Source organism: Mus caroli, unplaced genomic scaffold (assembly GCF_978045245.1).
Source record: "Mus caroli unplaced genomic scaffold, Mus_caroli_1 scaffold_9, whole genome shotgun sequence".
Lineage (NCBI taxonomy): Eukaryota > Metazoa > Chordata > Mammalia > Rodentia > Muridae > Mus > Mus caroli.
In genome coordinates this window covers 58,600,085-58,612,375 of record NW_028227264.1, presented here as the reverse complement: position 1 = coordinate 58,612,375, position 12,291 = coordinate 58,600,085, and the positions used below count along the sequence as shown (strand labels likewise).

Sequence of the window (12,291 nt, the reverse complement as noted above, 5' to 3'; positions counted from 1 at the left end):
GGAGGATCTATTTCGGCTCATGGTTCCAGAGGGTCTAACCCATGGTCCTTTGGTCTCACGCCCTTCCTCAGAACATCGAGGTAACTGGAGTGTGTGATGAGTGTTACCCTTTGGTACTTGAAGGATGCACACAGGAACAGGGCCAGGTGCAATGCGCTCCCAGGGCCCACCCGCCCTACTGATCTACTTCCTTTATCTGGGTCACACCTCCCCAGATAGCATCCCAGCTGGAGACCAAACCTTCAATGTGGGGACATTTCATACAGAAGTCACAATGGGGGACAGGTTATATGTACTTACCTGGTAGGGATGTGGTCACAGCTAAAGAGACTTACAGGGACTGGGAGGACAGCTCTGCAGTCAAATGCTGCGCACAAACGTGGAAGGATCTGAGTTTGATCCTCCAAACTCCCATAGAAGTGTGATGGTGCCTGCTAGTAATCCCAGTGCTGGAAGGCAGGGACAGGAGACAGGAGGATCTGTCCCTGGGGCTCACTGGCTATCTGGCCTCACCTGACCAGCAAGCCCCAGATCTGAGTGAGAGACCCTGTCTCAAGCAAGGTGGACAGCTCCTAAGGGAGAATTCCCGAGATTGACTTCTGGTCTCTATACACACAAACATGTGTGCATATATTCTAATAACACATGTACACACATGTAAACATACACTCAGATACATATATACAGACAATCAGATACACATACAAACGGACATGCATATGGATATACTCCACAAATACACACATATGCACATACACACAAACACATATATGTATATATCAGACACACACATATATGCATGAGCACATTCACAAACACACATATATGTATACACATACATACATACCCACATACACATATACACAAACACACATATATGTACATACATACACATACACACACACATATATATAAATATATATATATATATATACACACACATATGTACACACAGGTATACACATATAACTCTACACATGCACACATATATAAAATACACACAAACATATGTACATAGATACATATTTATATACACATGTATACACATACATATGTACATATACATATGTATACATACAGACCTACAACATACACAGACTCATTTATTATATATATTATTATATATTAATGCTGTATTATACTATATGTATACATACACACACACATATATATAATGCAGATGGGCACAGATGTAGTTATAGACAGATACACAAGTATCTCACTCCAAGCCCCAGCTAGGCTTCAAGTACATCTGCCAGCTTGTCCCCACCCTGAATTGGTCTGCCCAAGCTAAAGGGGCTGTAGGTTAAAGCATTAACCAAGGCTGGATTTGAGGACAGGAGCAGGTGAGACAGGCCAGAGATGGGCCCTAAGCTTGGCAGAGCAGCACAGCCTACTCTGTCCTTGTCTGTGTCAAGCCTGAACTGGAGGTGGCTGCACAAGCTGGGGGTGGGGCTAGTGTGGTCCCTCCCCACCTGATAGGGCACAGAGTTCTTGACCTCACCTTGGCTTCATGCAGTTGAGAAATGAAAGACTTGGCGCTGGGCTTACATACATCACACAGCCATTAGGTGGTGACACCAAAGGGCTCACAACTATTCCCTCATCAGCTTTGGTGGCCTGAGCAGGCAGTGAGAAGGCCCTAGGGACCAGCCAGGCTCTTTGGAAGCTGTACTGAGTCTGGCTCACCCAGGGAAGGGAGGGTGGTCCTTGGGGAAGAGGGCAGCGGCTACATTAAGATGGTCTCAACTGGTCCCCAGGGGATCACCAGTGGATCCCCTAGGCCTCAGCTATTCTAGACCCAAACTCTAGAGTGAAGGGCTAGTTTAGGGGAGTCAGTAGTTCTTCCTGTCTGAACAGTCCACATGCTATTCTGTAGGGCTCCCAAAGTGAAGGATCTACACAGGAACTTCTCCTAAGGCAAGGACATATATATGTGTGGCTGCTGGGTCACTTTTGTCCTTCTCCTCCCTGGGTGCCCCTTCCCTTCTTTGCCTTTCAAATCCTTCTGTATTAGTCAGGGGAACAGAGCCAATAGCATGAATATATATTGAAGGTCAATATATTAGATTGGTTTATGGGATAAGGTCTGGGTATCCCAGTAATGGCTGTTATACGTGGTGAAGCCAAGAAGCAAGTTCTCAGTGCACAAGGCTGGGTACCTCAGGATCCCAACCTGGTACTGAAAGTCTAGAGGACTCATGGAGAATACCTGGTGTTCAATCTACTTGGAAGCCGGAAGATGTTGGGTTCTGATATCAGTAAAGAACCACCACCTCCAGCAGCAGCAACAATAGCAGCAGCATTAATGTAGAGGAACTTGCCAGCAAGAGTGAAGGCAAACAGGCAAAATTGCAGCTTTCTCCTTCCACCTCCTTTGATGTGGGGTGCCACCCATGTCTAGCGTGGGTCTTCCTGCTTCAAGTAGCCTACTCAAGGAAGCCCCTTACATGTGTGCCTAGCAGCTTGCCCTGTGTTTGATTCCAGATTCAATTGTGCTGACAAGCGTGATTAGCATCAACCTTTCCTTCCATCTCTCTTCACGTTTCCCTCCCCCACATTCCCTTTCTTGCTGGGTGTTGCCCATTCATTTCTGGGAACCCGGAGGCACCTGTTCCTGCTGTGTGCCAGGCACTGTGCTAGCCAGAGCCCAGCAGGCAGAAGTTCTACTCTGCAGCACCACCAGCCCTTTCCTCAAACAAAGGAGGATGCTGTTCTGGTCCTACGGGGGCCACTGGCCTCCATTTTGTGTCTCTACCCCAGTGCAGCTTCCACCAAAGGGCTCCATGACATGGCTCCAGTTTTTCCTCAGACACAGCAACAGCGCCGGTGTCTGATGATACCCTGAATGCTGGTTTGCCCTTGCGATATAGGGATGGAAGGAAGGAATTTTCCCAACCCTCCCTTCTCCTCCATCCCTGGAAGGGGAGAGCAAAGGCAAACTCAGAGGAGCTATGGTTGCTTAATCCCTGGAGCTCCCAGACTCCCTTTCTTCTGGAACAACCCTCGCAGGTTAGAGGGGGTCACTCAGAAGCCACGGGTGCGGGATACAAAGTGAGCTTTGTTCTGTTTCAAGCTGTGAGCCTTGAGTGAACTCTTTGTGGTGCCTCAGTTTCCCTGTCTATCATTTGGGTTTGTTATAGTGATGGCCCCTCTGTTGGGGGCTGGGGGAGATATTGGTAATGGCAATTGTCATGAGGAATGGCTTGGGCAGAAGAGCCCCTCGGGGGTCTATGCTTACATTTATTCAGCACATACACTGAGGAAGCTGGCTGGGGTCAGGATATAGGACTGGAGTCTGTCTGACACAGATGCTAAGATCATTGCTATGGAGACATCAAGTGGAAATGGGTACAGGAGGCAATGCCCTGAAAGCAGGCAGCCCAAAGCTCTCAGAAATGGCATCTTTATGAATAGCCACATTTTCTGGTTAACTAAGGTCTTAATTCTCTGGATATAAACATATTTTTCATTTCATTCATTTGGGATAGAAATATATTATTCATCTATCTGCCTTCCGGAACTAGATATACGGGAACACGCATTAGCGTCTCATGAAAATTCAGGTTTATTATAAAGAATGTAGAATTTAATAGATTTCATAGAATCTGGGAGCTTTAAAAAAGAACCTCAGAAAATATTGAGCAGAAAGGCATTAAAAACGTATTCTTAGCTGCAGTCTCTATTCACATATGATCTTAGAGAGAAGCCTGAGGATAGAGCAGATGTAAGTGAGCCCCAAGGTCAGCCCAGGCCTTTCCCAATTGGTACGTGGGGGCAAGCCACAGCTAGCCAGACCTAAAACTTTAGCCTAGGAAGGGGCCAGGGTTCTTGTCCAGGACAGTGACAATGCCCTGTGTGGACAGCCTGCTGAATATGCAAGACAGAGGAAAGGATGGCCAGATATGCTTTAGCCTGCATGGTGGATTGCCGCCATGTTCAGGGTGAAGCAGAAGCCGTTAACCCCAGCCACAAAAGCCTTCTAGAAGGACTGTGCTCTCCAGTGTACCCCGACCGCCGTCTGTGGCCATTGACCACCTTGCTGGCCAGCATAGGCTCTGGGTAGTTTGGTTGAGCCACAAGAGGCATTTAGAAGTGACAGTACTCAGTTGCCTGGGGTCCTTTCCTGGCCTGACAATAACAACCTCATCTTTTACCACCGCAGGCAACAGACAATGACGTGGGCACTTTTGGGGAAGTCAACTACTTCTTCAGTGATGACCCTGACAGGTGAGTTCCTGCCCCAGCCCCTTGGCAGCAGCCTCTGGTGACTCACAGAGTCCAGCAAACTGTTCTGTGCTCGGAGAAGCCCAGGGATCAGAACATTAGAGCAGCTACTCTCTGTGTTGTGGTGACCCCTGACCTTAAAATTATTTTCATTTTTACTTCATAACTGTATGCTTTGCTGCCATTATGGATCATAATGTAAATATTTGATGATATGCAGATATCTGAATGGGACCCCTGAGGGTCACAACCCCCAGGTTGAGAACCACTGCTCTAAAGTGAGTCTGTCAGTCCGGTTCTCACCAGAATCAGTTGGCTAAACCCCTGAGCTCTCTGGTATAGGGTTTCTCTGTTCGGGAGTAGAGAATCAGGCATCCATGATGCTAAGGAGTTCTGACAATACTACTCCTGCTACCAGCATCCACAGAGGACATTTGAGGCCTGACTGTGTGCCAGGCTCTTTGTCAAACACTTACCATGCATGCATCAGCCTGGGTCCTGAGTCATCCCTTCCTATTGACAGGGAACCCCATTCTCTGCTCTCTCTCTCTCTCTCATTACGTCCACCTGACAGGAAATTCCAACTCAGAGAGGCTAAGCTACCTACAGAATGCACACAGCTGGTAGACAATAGGGCCCGGCCTCTGTATATGGCCTTTGCCACCAGGATGGATACAAAGCCTCTGCCACCAGGATGTGGCACTCAGCAAGCAGCAGCTACTAGGTAGACTACTTGCCAGACCCCCCCTTCTCTCTCTCTCTCTCTCTCTCTCTCTCTCTCTCTCTCTCTCTCTCTCTCTCTCTCTCCTCTCTCCCTCCCTCCCTCCCTCCCTCTCCCTCTCCCTCTCCCTCTCCCTCTCCCTCTCCCTCTCCCTCTCCCTCTCCCTCTCCCTCTCCCTCTCCCTCTCCCTCTCCCTCTCCCTCTCCCTCTCCCTCCCTCTCTCTCTCTCTCTCTCTATCAGTTTCTCACAGGGCAAGGGAAGGTCTGTGAAGTTAACATGATCAAGACCTGGTTGAATTCAGAGGGCAGGCTGGCTGCTAAGAATAAGTAGCCTAGAGCTGGGGAGGTGGCTCAGCCAGGAAAATGCTTACCCTGGGAGTATACAGACCTGAGTTTGGTCTCAGGAACCCATGGTTTAAAGTGGTGGTGGTAGGGGGAGCCAGCCATGATGGTACATGTTTATAATCCCAGGGAAGGGTGAGACAGGAGGATGCCCTGGGGCTCACAGGACAGATGGCCTGGCCAAATCAGTGAGAGACCCTGTCTCAAAACTCAAGGTAGATGGCCTGGTATCTGAGGAATGACAGCTAAAGTTGAGCCCTGGCTTCCATACACATGCTCAAACAAGTGTATCTGCATGTACATGGGCACACATACACACATACACACACACACACACACACACACACACACACACACACACACTGCATAGCCCCATATATTTGGGACTAACTGAGGCAGTCTGGCTGTGAGCTTATAGTCACAGTCCACACAGTCTGTGATCAGCAATCAGGAAGATTCTAGGACTCTATCAAGGTGTGTCACAGGCCTTGTTGGACACTCTGTGACAGCTGCATTAACGCTAGATGGAGGCATGGCAGTGGCTGGGTGCGCAGGGCAGAGTAGCTCTTGAGGGGGACCTGGTCATCTTGGCTCTCTCCTTTCTTCCCACCTCTGGACCCAGGGCTTCCCTGTCCCACAAGCTGGGGCATTCCAGACATGAATGTGAGTAGCTGCTGAATCGGCAGAGCATACCCAGGGTCCTGCCAGCTCCCGTGGGTTTCTAGAGGGCACATTTAGAGGCTCCAGTTGAGGGTTGGTCTCACTGGCCCATTTGATGCCCAGAGTACCGCTTCCCAAAGGCTTGGTCCCTCCAGCAATTGACAGGGTCAGCTCCAAGAGAGGGCCCAGCAACCTTCTCCAACTATCAGACCGCAGAGTTTGTATCCCAAGTTCTCTATTATCCAAACACATCCCTGGACCGAAGTGCCTGCTCACAGAGAGGGACCTGACACCCAGTGCTCAGCCCCTACAGGAGCTCATCCACAGCTTGCTCTGACCCTGGCATCCTCTCCCTCCTCCCTCCCCAATACAGGTTCTCACTGGACAAGGACACGGGTCTCATCATGCTGATAGCCCGGCTAGACTACGAACTTATCCAGCGTTTCACCTTGACTGTCATTGCCCGGGATGGCGGTGGTGAGGAGACCACAGGCAGGGTCCGGATCAATGTGCTGGATGTCAATGACAATGTGCCCACCTTCCAGAAGGATGCCTATGTGGGTGCTCTGAGGGAGAATGAGCCATCTGTCACGCAGCTGGTGCGGCTCAGGGTAAGCCCAGGAGCCCTAGACTTGTCATCTCTTACCCTGAGTTATTGCAGGAGGTGCTAAAACTCCCATCTACATGCCCGGGGCTCCTCTGAGCATCACCTCCCGCCCCCTGGAGATCTAGAGAGACACCTTCAGAATGTCTACCTCAAACCAGATGTCAGGCCACTTAGCATAAAATCACCCATGTTCCTCACAAGGCCATAGAGTGGTAACAGTCCCTTTGCAAGACCATCAGACTGTCCAGAGAAGAGATAAATTGGCTCAATAGGAAAGGGCCTGTCATTCAAACATGAGGACCTGAGTTTAGTCCTGAACGCTCCTAAAAACCTGACTCTCGGGCTGCAGAAATGGCTTAGCAGTTTAAGAGCACTGACTGCTCTTCCAGAGGTCCTAAGCTCAATTCCCAGCAACCACGTGGTGGCTCACAACCATCTGTAATGGGATTCAATGCCCTCTTCTGGTATATCTGAAGAAAGTGACAGTGTATTTGCATACATAAAATAAAACAATAAATCTTTTTTAAAAATTAGCTGGCTCACACCCTCACACCTATAATCTCAGTCCTGAGGAGGGGAGATGGAAGGACCTGTGTTAGCTAACTGACAAGGTCCAATTGCAATGAGAGAGACCCTCTCTGAAAAGATAAGGCAAAGAACAATGAATAAGATATCTGATGTCAACCCCTGCCCCCCACACACACTCACACAGGTGCACACTCATCTGCATGTATGTGTGCGCATACACTTGAGCATGTCCACACACATGTAAAGTAGCCACAGAGACCACAAAAGGGAAAGCAGAGGAGAGATGGGCAAGGAAGACATAGCCTGTGGGGAGAGAGCAGGTCTCACCTGAAATGGAGACTCTGTCCTTCACAAGTTTCCCTGAAGCAAGTCCCTAGTGCATAGCACAGATCTCTAACCAGGGACTTCATGTCCCCTCACCCCTATGCTCATGTCGAAAGTGACAGAACCCAGGGCCTCCCCTTGGACCTTATTTCTGAAACTTGCCAATGGTGGGAAAGGGTACACAGAAGGTGGGACTGTGTGCCACCCAGCCTGGCATGGCTTCCCCGGAGACCCTGCCCTTCCCTTTGGCTTGACCCCAGGTACAGCCAGCAAGCGGAGAAGCCCTGGGGGCTCTCCAGAGTCAGAGACACCCTGGAAAGAAGCTAATTCCTCCCTCCAGCCAGAGCAGGGAGGATCTCCTTCCAGATGCCTGCCTCCTCTGCCTTGCTACATGCTACATGCTATATGGTACGTGCTACATGCACTGTTGCTAGAACGCAACGGCTGAGGCTGCATACATTATATCGAAAATCAAGTAGGATGTGTGTCAATCAGGTAACCCTCTGAGGAGCGCTCCGTGGTTCCCTCGCCATGCTGTAGACATCATCATGAGTGGATCAGAGAAGGAGGCTCACATAGCTCACTAGGGAGCAAGACAGAGTCAGTCAGGCATGCTTTGTCTGTTGTCACTTGATGTTGAGGGAACTAACCAGGATCCCTCAAAAAACGACGTTTTTTTTTTTTTTTTTTTTTTTAAGATTTATTTATTTATTATATGTAAGTACACTGTAGCTGTCTTCAGACATTCCAGAAGAGGGCGCCAGATCTCGTTACGGATGGTTGTGAGCCACCATGTGGTTGCTGGGATTTGAACTCTGGACCTTCGGAAAAGCAGTCGGGTGCTCTTACCCACTGAGCCATCTCACCAGCCCCCCAAAAAACGACGTTAATCCATGCTGTTCAGAGCCTCCAGACAAGTAGCCACCTCACACTAGACTCTACCCCTTAAAAGTTCCACTACCCCTTACTGCCTCACCCTGAGGAACAAGCCATCACCATACGGACCCTTGGGACAAACTAATTCCCAACCATGGCAGGCTTATCTCAAGGGAGGCACTAAGTCCTGAAGTGTTGGGATCTGAAACAGAGAAGATGGGACATTGATGAGCCAAGTATTTTCTGGGGGATCCCAGCCCCACTTTCTAGGCCCCAACCTTGCTTCTCCACTTTCCAGCCCATTTCTTTGCCCACAAGGGGAAGGGACAGAGTTTTCCTGGGAGCCAGAGAGTGGGTTTCTGTTGAGGAACAAGAGGGTCCCTGCGGTCCCAGGGCAGGAAGTAACCTGAGCTACATCATCGAAAGAAGAACTGAGAGGAGCTGCCTCTCAGCCACCCTTGCCTGTCCCCAGGGCTTTGGTGGGCTCACCGGGCCCTGACTACACTGTTCCTTCCAGGCAACAGATGAAGACTCCCCTCCCAACAACCTGATCACCTACAGCATCGTCAATGCATCCGCCTTCGGCAGCTACTTCGACATCAGCGTATATGAAGGCTATGGAGGTACGAGTGGAAACAGGGCGGGAGGACCCAGTAGGGAAGAAAGTTGGTAAGACCCTTACTGTCACAACCACCTCCGGTCTAGCCAGGTCCCTGTGGCTAGAAAAGGATATAGTCAGAGGTCATAGCTCCCCAAGGCCAACAGCTGTCTCAAGCCAGCCAGACTTTGCTCTGGGTCTGAGGCCCATAGCCAGCCATGCAGGTACAGCTGGAAGCCTGAGGTGACTGGAGTTGATGAAGGAAGCAGGCTGGATGAACTGTCCTCTGGGGAGGTCGGTGTGGCTACCTCCAGCCTTCGCAGGCTGCAGCCTTTTCTTGAGGGCAGAGTCTCTAAAGTCATCTAAAGAAATGGGAGATGATGCAGGAGGCCTTCCTCAGCTGCGCGTTCTGTGGAGTTCAGGAGAATAACGACAAAGTCACCTTGTTACCACAATAGTGGCCAGTGGGTGGGCTGAGCACAGAGCCAGGCGCTGCCAGTCAGTAAACTAAGTGAAAGGCCCAGGAGGCTCGCCATGCTGCCTCTAGCAAGGGAAATGCTGTAGCTGGGTGGCTGAACTCTGTTTGTTAAGGTCCTTGCTCCTGCTGTTCCAGTGATCAGTGTGAGCCGCCCTCTGGATTACGAGCAGATACCCAATGGGCTGATCTACCTAACAGTCATGGCCAAGGATGCTGGCAACCCTCCGCTCTACAGCACTGTCCCTGTCACCATTGAAGTGTTTGTAAGTATGCAGCTCACTGGCCTTATTCCCCCAGGGTGGTGAATGCATCTTCTCAGAGTACCAGAGGCCTCCCTCGCCTCAGCCTCGTGGTAAAGGCCTGTGTCCCCACCACTGAAACTGCCCCAAATCCTGCTCCCTGAGCATCGTGCCATTGCTTCGGTTGCCATGCCGCCTGCCTGCCGTGAGCAGAGAGACCCAGGGGCCTGGAGCTCAGTGAGAGGTGTATGACCCTGCTTTGGTTTCATGTGAAGCCTTGGGATGTCATCTGGAAAGCAAGGCTGGAGAGAGTGGGAGGAGGGAGGGAGGGAGAGAGAGAGGGAGGGAGGGAGGGAGGGAGGGAGGGAGGGAGGGAGGGAGGGAGGGAGGGAGGGAGGGAGGGAGAGCAGAAAGGATCCTGTCCTCAGAAGTCGAGTTCCATGGAGTCCAAAGGAATGACGGGACACTCACCATTCCTCTTCCCTGTCCCTCTCTGTACCCCTCTTCCTTTTCCCTGCCTCTCTCTGGTCCTCTGAAGATAGAAAGGGGCCTGAACGCAACCTGCTGCCTGTCTGACATGAATATCAAATACACCTTAGCGCTTTCCTGTCTGAAATTATCAGTCTCCGAATCCATCTCCACACTGGTTCATTTGCCATGTGCCGCTCCCTCAGCCGCACTGGGGGCAGGGGGGACCTAGAGTGTAGTCTGACAGCAAGGCCCATGGGACTCCTCCTGGGACCCCCCCACCACCACCACACACACACCTGAGCACACACCAGCATGCCCCTTCCCTATTTGCAAGGGAGGGTGAATGAATGTCAGTAGGGGTTAGGATTAAATTGCACTGTCAGCTGGGACATACTAGGGGCAGGGGTGGGTGGGGGTGGAACACAGCCTAGGAATGTCCCCAGTGTCCCCAGAGCAGGCTTGCAGCTGTCCTTCCAGTTGCAGCCAGCTCCAGGCAGCCTCTGGGGCAGCCCCACACCAGTCCTTTAATTAGCCCGAGGCTGGGACCAGCTTCCAGACCTCTACTTCCTGACTCACCTGGGTGGAGTTGGGGTGATAAGGGATCTGTGGGATGCCTAAGGAAACTCCCAGGGGACAATGGGACGCTGGAATGGCAGGGAAAGGAGCCCAGGCAGAGATAGGGACAGCTCAGGGTGTTCAGAGGGTCAGGACTTTGCTTTCGAGAGTAGCAAAGGAAAAGAAAAGGAGACTCATGGGAGTCCAAAACCACTGAACTACCTCCTCCTGCCTTAACCCATCAAGGTAGCCCCAAGGAGCCAGAAAATGCACAGTGTCTAGTGCTCATCATATGACCTCTGGCCCTGACCACACCTCCCTTAGTTTCCCCATCCTGATCACAGCCCCTAACTCTACCGTCCTCAGAGCCACACACTGCCCCTTGGCCCAGCCAGGCCCCCCTCCCACCCACCACCCCCTCCGGTCCATCTGCATTTGAGGCACTTTGGAGAGTCAGCATGATGCTGGTCCCTCAGCCCCCAAGGGATGTGGGATGAAAGAGGAGGAGCTCAGTGCTTCTTGGGGCTCTTCCTGGGGTCATGCGGCTCAGAACCCGCCTCCGTTACCCACTAACTGTGTGCTCTGTGCTTCTCGCCACTCCGAACCTCAGTGTTCTCATCTGTGAATGGGGACAGTTATGGTGCCTGCCCCGTATGTTACCATGGAAAGGGCTTGAACCCACACAGGCAGTCCCTGGCATGTTGCCCGTCATCACAGATGCCGGGGCAGGTGTTGTATCCTGTCAACAACAGCATGCCCAGCCTGACATTTTGCAAATGAGAGCTCTGAAGGAGGCAGGGCTGAGCAGGACTCTCTAGGCTTTGGAACAAGAAACTAGGAAGGGTAAGGGTAGGGGTGGGGTGGGGAAGGGGGAGGGGGCATATTCTAGTTTCATTCTGCTGAATGAATGAACAAATTCGTTCACACTCTGAATGGATGAAGCCCTTCTTGGGAAGGAAAGGGTCTATTTGGCTCACACTTCCAGGTCACAGGAAGTCAGGGCAGGAAGTAGAAGCCATGGAGGAGCACTCTGCTAGTGCTCTGGCTCACTTAGGGTTCATGGCACTTAGCTTTCTTATACAGCCCAGACCCAGCTGCCTAGGGCTGGTGCCGCCCACAGTGGGCTCAATCAATCATTGACCAAGACAATCCCTCAGACAGGGCCACGGGCCAATATATTGACTGAGACTCCATCAGACGACTCTAGGCGGTGTCAAGTTGACATTTGACACTCGTTGGGTCAAGGGGAGTAGGGAGACAGGTTGCAGTGGCCTACTCTGACCTAGACAGGTGAAATCAGCCACGGAAACTAAAACTCACTGGTTCCACCATGGCGCCAGAGGCTTCCAGTAGCATAGTCCCGTCTGGGCCCTTGGTAGAGGAAGATCAGGTTGGCAGAAAGAAGGCGACCAACCCGTATCCTTGTACTTGCTAGTGACAGAGCTGGGATTGAACCCACACCTGAGGAACATCTGACTGGACATTTTCTCATCAGTCATAGACTAGGAAAACTGGGTCATCCTCACTCACATGGGACTGAGCCCAGTACTCTTCAGAGACCCCACCCCTACCCTGTGAATAGGCTTAACTGAGCCAGGGCTGTCTTAGAAAATAAAGTACAGTTCTTATGGCTATAATTTGGGAGGCTGAAGCAGGAGGACAGTC

General features: G+C 51.1%; 1 protein-coding gene across 1 annotated transcript in view; it reads left to right on the top strand.

Moving 5' to 3' along the window:
• Cdh23 (cadherin related 23) overlaps window positions 1–12,291 on the top strand; it is a 383,664-nt gene that overhangs the window by 243,608 nt on the left and 127,765 nt on the right. Inside the window, exons 14-17 of the mRNA XM_029482781.2 lie at window positions 4,166–4,230; window positions 6,324–6,561; window positions 8,803–8,908; window positions 9,497–9,624. Of these exons, the coding sequence (XP_029338641.1) occupies window positions 4,166–4,230; window positions 6,324–6,561; window positions 8,803–8,908; window positions 9,497–9,624 (537 nt within the window). The remainder of the gene's footprint in view (window positions 1–4,165; window positions 4,231–6,323; window positions 6,562–8,802; window positions 8,909–9,496; window positions 9,625–12,291) is intronic.